At 39.4% G+C, this 8417-nt stretch overlaps 1 protein-coding gene across 1 annotated transcript in view; it reads left to right on the top strand.

The window, feature by feature from the left end:
* Positions 1 to 2658: 2658 nt before the first annotated feature.
* The window catches only part of TBX20 (T-box transcription factor 20), a 126675-nt gene continuing 120916 nt past the window's right edge, over positions 2659 to 8417 (top strand). Inside the window, exons 1-2 of the mRNA XM_030189992.1 lie at positions 2659 to 2836; positions 6106 to 6340. Of these exons, the coding sequence (XP_030045852.1) occupies positions 2710 to 2836; positions 6106 to 6340 (362 nt within the window). The 5' untranslated portion in view covers positions 2659 to 2709. The remainder of the gene's footprint in view (positions 2837 to 6105; positions 6341 to 8417) is intronic.

Genomic DNA, 8417 nt, shown 5'->3' with positions numbered 1-8417 from the left:
TTGTTTTAAAGTTGCTATTTCAATAATCTCTCTCTCTCTCTCTCTCTCTCTCTCTCTCTCTCTCTCTCTCTCTCTCATTTCCATTGCTTATGATACTTTGACCATCTATTAATTTTTCCCCTGCAAATCTGGTGGAAGATTTCTGGGCAGATTATGGGGGGACCTGGTGTGTTATGGAATGTACTAATTCCAGGGAGAAAAGGCAGGCTGTGATATCACTGCAATCCAGACATAGTGTAGCCAGGAAGTCTCCCCATGCAGCCACTACAGAAGTGACAAGATCTGTCTGCCCTGGAGACCACTGGGAGGTTGGCCTTCTGGCCATACATCACTCACACACTTCTCCACCTTCATAGGTGCCAGTTCTAGGGATGTTGTGGGTGATTCACTCAATGCCTATCAATGTGGCAAGGAAAAGTAATTTCTTTTGAGTTTAGTACTCCCAATTGATTTTGAAAAGTTGGCTCCAGCAGTCACAACATTCTCAAGCTACCAAAAAGAACAATCTTGGTAATTCTAAGGACATTCAAATAAAGTTAATATTGAAACATTAAAATAAAAAGGTTCACCTTAGAGTGTATACATACACATACAGATATCATTATGGGCTTTTTTTGGGGGGGGGGAGAGAAAAGTTATTATAGTTTCATATTGATTATTTCGAAATGTCCCTAAATTAAAGCCGAGCAACTGACGGATCGATTTTGAAGATAAAATATATGGAAGGATCACCCTTTGCTTTTCAGACAGACTTATTTGTTTGGACACCTATGTAGTGGGTTATTTGGGAATTTTAATTCTTTGCTGGACCAAGACACTGAACTCGGTTGCAAACAATTTAAGTGACAGCAAAACGAAATGTGGAACCCGTTTTGTTGAGGCGATTTGTGTCTGTTACAGTAAATCGAAAGTATTCTGGCTCCCTCTCCGTGGGTGATCTGTCCATTCACAGCTGGCAAAAAACAAACAAACAAACAAACAACAAAAACAAACAACGAATTCCAATAGGGGGTAGAGAAGGGACCCGAGTTTCAATAATTAGAACTTCTGTACAAGTGTCAATCGGTGCTGGAATAAAGTCAAGCTTAATAGTTCAGGTTCCGCTCAAATAGGCAAAATACAACCGACCAGATTTCATACGCATAAATATAAAACACTAATTTGCACAAAAAGAAAGCTGTAAAAGACGTGAAGCTGTCAGTGTCGGATTTCACGTGGTAAATCTGAGTTAACAGAAGAAGCCCGATTACGTTTGAGCTTTTATATATATATATAACGGTTCTCATATTAAAAATGTATTTACTTTTTCCAATTTTTTCAATCTGTTTGTGTTGCTTCTGTTGTAACAATTTCTTTGTGCAATTGCAAGATTTTAACTATCTGTTCACGCTAGTGAGGTTCAATTCACCTTATTAAGTTGTAACTATAAATAAGAAACAGCGATCCACTGTTGCCGTTAGAGGTATGTCCAGTTAAATGCCACGCACTTGCAGCAAGAAATCCACATAGCTCCTTGGCCTATCTTTCTCTCTGCTGTAACCCAGGAGCTACAAATGATTTCTTTTACACTTTTGGGAAAGAAATATGTGCAAACTAACGCACAGATAGATAAACACAGCATGATGGCTGACCACGGATTTTTTGTTTCTCTTACCACTATTATTATCAAAAAAGTATAGGATGTGTAGGCAATGTTGTACAGTCACATCTAACAAAATCCCTGCTTCGGGGAGTTTTTATTCTAGTCAAGACAAGACAAAAAGTTTTGAAATTTAACTTTCAAAATGTATCACTACATTGAGTTTAACAATACTGGAGACTTACAGAAACACACATTAAAAGGGAACAAGTTACGGGGACAAGGAACTGATAAGCTTTGTTGTACTTTCTAGAGCAGCCAGTCTAGAAAAGCATCACTTGTCGGGATATTTCCTTTTTTCAGCACACCTTGCTGGACAATTAACCTCTAGCCAAACATTTGATGTTCATCACAGTCGAGTCTTTTTTTTATTTATTTATTTTGCTTTTGCAAAGGAACGGGTTTTCCTTTCTATATTCCTCCCCTTTCTCCTATTATGAATAAATGCCAGATGAACTTTGTAAAGGTCATTTTCTTTCAGCTCCCTTAACGCCTTCCCTCATGACTCCGCCCCTTTATCCCGTCCTCCTACCTTGCCCCTCCCCCACCGTCTCCAGCACACTCCACTTATCAGTGGGATCAGGAAAACGGTGACGTAGCCAAGAGCGGATTGGCCGAGCTCAGATAGATTTCTCGGCCAGTCGGATTAAGGAAGGAGAGCTTGAGCCTGTCTGAGCGCAGTGGGCATTATTCTGACTGGCAGGCTCGCTGCCTTCCCATCCCTAGGATTTCCACTAATGGGCTGGGGTCAGATCCATGGAAAGCTAAAGATCTCTTTCCACAAGTTCCAGCTCTAGCAAAAAGGAATAAAAGGGGCGGGAAGATTAAATTTAAAAAAAAAAAACCTCACATACAAAAGAACATGTGTCCATGTTGTTCATTTTTCAATCCTAAATTCTAGTAAGGAAGCAACTTGCTTCTTTCTTTGTTGTTGTTTTTTTCCCCCCAAGTCAGAATAGCCATTTCTCGATTTCTGCTAGTACAATTAGCCCTCAGTTTTGAGATACCGTGGCTTCTGAAACAGTTTAGGACTTCTTGGGTGGTTTTTCTTTTAGGCTTGCACTCTGATCATGGAATTCACGGCTTCTCCCAAACCACAGCTTTCCTCCAGAGCTAACGCCTTTTCCATCGCTGCTCTCATGTCGAGTGGGACGTCCAAGGAGAAAGAACCCCAAGAAAACACCATCAAACCTCTGGGTAAGTGTATTTTTTTTTTTTTTAAACCTGTAGGTTTATATATCGGCATAGGATGTGTTAAGGGGACCATAACTAACTATAACTCATAAACACGCGAGATGATCGATATGTTTCCCCCTAGGGTTGTAGACCACCGTGGCATTTATTTCACGTGCACTTCTATTTCACGTGTCCTCAGAAAATCATCTTCCCCCCTCCCCCCAACGAAATCAAATGCTATAATAAAATTTGAACCAGTGAAATAATACAATTTCTTAAAGGGGTGGGGAGCCTGTGAGTGAAGTGCAAAATGCTGTATATTAAGATCCGTGTGCTATTTCTTTTGCTTGGTGGTACAGTTTTGCAATCGAATGCATGTGTGTGTGTGTGGGGGGGGGGGGGGGGGGACCAAAACCAACCTAACAGCTAAGGCGATGGGTGACACAAAAAAGTGTTATTGCTTTGTGGACACTTGTGATCCTTACTTTTCTCATCTAGGCTGCAATTCTGGCATAACCTGAGGCAGCCGTCCTTGTAAAAATAAACACTTGATTGAGTTATTTTCCTGCAGCGAGAGTTATATGCTTACTGTAACAACCATTATTACAGTATGCATTCAACAAAACAGGATTTAGCTTGGGAAAGATCTGAAGAAAGAAGTGTGCGGGGGGCGGGGTGGGGGTCTTTGGCAGTCATTCAGATATATGATGAATTTATTAATCATTCTTGTGTAACAAAGTAGATGGAACCTGGAAAGCGCACAATTATATCTTTAAATTAGACTTTAGTCAGTACAAAGAAAATAACCGGTGGAATGAGGTGTGTTTAGGGGGTGGGGGGTGGAGGAAGATCCTTTCTCCCTCTGGAGTATTTATGCTGTAATTTCTGTATTGCTTTCGAAAATCACTGGAAGGCATTTTCGTGACAAAAGCGTTCTTCTGGTCCTTATCGACAGAATATCTTTTTATTACTGCCATCATTCGCTGTAGAAGTTGCTCTAAACATTAGCCAGTGCCCATTTTGTAAATTCCTCACTTTTCCATTAGACTATTTTGGTTTCGTAGCTTTTTACCTTTCCTTAAGAACTGTGGAATTGAATTTAAATAAAACAAACAACTAGAGGAAACAGAATATATATTTTTAGGCCTTCTGTTGCTGATCTTCCGCTTCAATTTCTGAAAAGGGAATTGGATAATAGCTGATTTCTACAAATGCTGGTAAATGAAGATGTAGTAAAGTTGAAAGAAAAACAAAAGTTATAATTAGTTAGCGCTCAACTGAACTTAGCCTAAACGAGAAATATTAAGTGTTTCTATTTCAAGCAACTTTTTGTCCCCTACGGTACTGAACGTGAAGTTCCTTAAACTCAAAGTGACCAGGGAAATCTAGTCTACAGCAGTCTTTTTTTTTTATTTATTTCTGCTACAAATCTCTCAACTAGTTGAGATCTTCCAGTCACACACGTTAATGAACGATTTGCCGGTAAGAAGTGGAATCCGAACTTCAACTTGTCTTGACAGACACTTCCAATCTTTTTAGATGCAGGTGTAGGTAGGAAGAAAAGTGCAAAACTTTCTTTGAAAGGCAATAGCCAGTTCAATCGCTTTGTATGCAGGGCACATAGGAGGATCTAAAACCTGCAAGGTTTATTTGAGCCGTGCGGTTCCTTCTGCTCTCTCTGAACCGGACGTTTGCATTTCCAAATTGAGTTTCAGTCTACAAGAATGCCAAGTACCCAAACTATTAGAAAATCCATTCCTAGTTTGCCTGCTTCGGGTGCTCGAGCTTTCAGTTCTTTTACGAAGTAAAATTCTACTGATCACACGTTTTAGTTAGTTTAGACCTGTCATCAGCTTAGTCTGTCTTCTTTTTAAATGAAAGAAAATGAAAATTGATCATTATTTGGGAGCCAAGAAGACGGAAGGCCAGAAATAGCGAATATGTCGTTCCTGCTTCTACTTTTCTCTCAGGTATAACTTTTAAAACATGGAGCGGAGAAAGACGGAAATATTGAAATCTTTATTTCTGAACATTAAAACATAAAATCATATTTAAAGGTAGCTATCGCACATTGAAGAAAATTCCTTTCATTTGAAGGACACTCACTCCCTATTACACTTCCATTTTGAAGCCGGGTTTTTGGTTTTTTTGTTGTTGTTTTTTTTTCCAAACAGCAATGAGCTATATTTTATTTTAAAACACATACTTGCTTTTTTTTTTCCCCTTCTCTTCTGTGAAGGGAGAAAAGCCAGTATTTTTGTCTTCCCCTTAGATCAGTTTCCCAGCTGCTCTTCCTCGTCTTGCTAGTATCTGCTCAAACAAGGAATATGACCGAAAAGATTGGTTACAAGTATTTCTTTTTAATAAAACGGGAGAGCACTGTTTCGGGAGCAGGTTTTTTTTTTTTTTTTTTTGCAAGTATTGTCACACTTCATTCACATCCTGATTACAAAAATACAGGAAGTTGTTCAATGATTTGGGAATCTCATCTGTGCTATATTTTGTACATGTATATGATGGTCATTATGTAACTTTGCAAATCTATATGCTTTGAAAAATGAGCCCAGAAAGAAGAAAATGACTTTATATAAGGCTAAAGACTCCTTCTATACAATGTGCAGATTAAAGTTTGTATTTTAATGGGACTTGGTTGTCTTTACACTGGTTTCTGATGAACTTCCAATACAACCAAATTGACTGCCCATTTGAGGATTTACCTTAATTTTCCTTTGTTCTTTTGAAAATGGTATTTACTGTAAAACAAATATTGACCCACATTAAAATGCCACCCCCTCCCCAATATCCTCTCATCCTAGGTGGAGTGAGCCAGAGCACTTTTTACTCTGTAAGCTATTAATAAACCCTTTTTATTCTGTCCCTATTGTAGGCTCATTTAGTAATCATAAAGTTATGTTTTCTGAGGAGAAAAGGAATTGAATGTTCACCCAGCATAATGTGTTTTTAAGCTTGAAATCCAGATCCAGAAAAATTGCACCCATTACTGCAGAAATATTTTCCCTATTGGTGAAATTGATTCTTACAGTCAATAATTAAATGGGGAAGGAGAAATCTGAATGGTGATGATTTCTTTCTTACTTTAGGAATAGTTTGTGCAGAAAAGTTCTCTCTCTCTCTCTCTCTCTCTCTCTCTCTCTCTCTCTCTCTCGCTCTCTCTCTCTCTTTCTCTCACTCTCTCATTTTTAAAAACTTTTTCCCATTGTGGCTAGAGTCTGAAATCATTCTATTTTGTTTTCCAAATCATGACTAATTGTGTTTCTTTTCCCACTTAGAACAATTTGTGGAGAAATCTCCCTGCACCCAGCCTCTCAGTGAGCTGCCCGGCCTGGATCCTCATGGGGAGTTTGGTGGCAGTCCCTCTTCCCTGTGCACGGAGCCACTCATCCCTACTACCCCCGTCATTCCCAGTGAGGAAATGGCCAAGATTTCCTGCAGCCTGGAGACCAAGGAGCTCTGGGACAAATTCCACGACCTGGGCACTGAGATGATCATTACCAAATCTGGGAGGTGAGCAAATAACTAGTAATCAGTTTGCCCCTATCATTTCATGGTATCAGAAGTGAAAAAGAAGGCTATCTGCCCTTAGTGATATTTCATTCGCTCTGCTCAGCTGACTATGGAACCCTTGGATAGATGCACTAAAATGTTTTTCTCAGACAAAAAGAGAAAAATCCTTTACTACAAGTGGCACTATAAACACTGGGGGGTGGGGGTGGGGTCTTTTGCTAAGATGTTATAGCATTTTTATCTTGTGCTAAATGCTGAGATGCCCATAGGAATATAATGGCCTTCTCAGTATTGAGTGCCAGCTGATTTTTAGCCTGAGCTAAAAAAAAACTGGCACACCTTAGTAAAAGACCCCCTAGGTCAGAAACTCCTGAATCTTGTGAGTGTCAACATTCATTGTGGCAAACTGTTAATGACAGCAGATGAGCATGAGTTTGGTTAACCATTTTGGAGAACCCAGAGATAGATTTTTGATTGTTAAGGTGTATGCTGGAAATGCAGATGTTCCTTGAGGATGGGTTTTACACCGAGAGCCATTATTCCTGGGTAGAATGGTGCAAACATGCAGTGACAGCCATGATCTGGCTTGCAAAATGGATTTCCTTTTCTGCATCCCACATATTTATTTATTTATTTGTAGCATTTGTATCCCACATTTTCCCAACAATTTGCAGGCTCAGTGTGGCTTACATTTGCCATAATGGCGGTTGCCATTAGACATCAAATGACCTAGTTTGTAGGTTCCAAAATAGTATCCAAACTATCTTTAACATCATTCTCTGAAAGGTCATCCTCATAATTGTGTGATGTATCTGACAGCATGATATTTTTCAGTGGAAGCATTTCCTTTTCGACAGAAGTCTAGCTCTGTAACTTGAATGCAAATAAAACTAGTCCGAGGCAGGTTTTTGTGCACCTTGGTTCATTTCTTTTCTGCTACAGGTCTCTCAAGTAATTGTGAAATGGCCCACCTATCATTTAGTGAGCTCTTCCAGTCACAGCACATTAAAACAGGGCTCACTGGTAAGAAATGAAGTCCAAACTTGGATTTGACACCGTTTCTGATCCTTCTAGATGCACATGTAGGTTAGAAACAAAGTACAAAACTTTATGAAATCCAGGAGTCAGTTCAATCACTTTTATGCTGGGTCAGGGAAAGATGTATAAACTGCAGAGTTTATTTGAGCTATGCAAATAGAACAATATAGTGTGCACTTCAGTTTCTATTGATGAATTATAGTTTATATAATCTATTGCTATATTCTATTGAAGAAATGTCACTAGCCTCTGGCACATTAAACACACAGGGGCCCTTTTACTAATCCACGTAAGCATCTACACGCACCCAAAGTGCACCAAAATGGAGTTACTGCCTGGCTACCGCATGGCTCTTGTGGTAATTTCATTTTTGGCGCAGATCTAATACATGCGGCTGAAAAATATTTTTTCTTTTTGGACATGCATATTGAACACACACCAAGCGGCATTTGACACACATAGGTCATTGCCGCTGGTGGTAAGGCCTCAGACCCAAAATGGACATTCAGCAATATTCATTTTGCCGCATGTCCATTTTCGGCACAAAAATTTTTTAAAAGACATTTTTTCAGGTGCGCTGAAAAATGATCCGGCTCACGCCCAAAACATGCACGTACACTACCGCAGGCCATTTTCAGCACACCTTAGTAAAAGGACCCCGTAATCTACTATGCACCACGGTATGATCATACTTAGAGATACATATTTTAATTAATTATAGAGTTTATTGATTCATATTAAAAAAAAAAGTAGGAGTATCTCCAGTGATTCTTGCTGGTCTTGTAAGGGGCTCTGTTAGGACTTTGTCTCATTTGGTTTATGAATGTCCCAATTTTCCAGTCTTCTGGAAGGACGTGTTGCAATGGATTAGTGATATGGTAGAGGGCATTCTATAAATGGCACTGAGATTTTGGTACAGAAAATATTGGCGCAGAGTGCTAGTCCATAAACAGTGCTCTGGGTTGGGCATCATTTATATAATGGTTCTTAACAACCCATTTCTGCACCAAAAGTTGGACACTGGTATTTACGCCACTGA

This window comes from Microcaecilia unicolor, chromosome 1 (genome assembly GCF_901765095.1).
Source record: "Microcaecilia unicolor chromosome 1, aMicUni1.1, whole genome shotgun sequence".
NCBI classification, from domain to species: Eukaryota; Metazoa; Chordata; class Amphibia; order Gymnophiona; family Siphonopidae; genus Microcaecilia; species Microcaecilia unicolor.
This window is presented reverse-complemented; position numbering and strand designations above follow the sequence as displayed.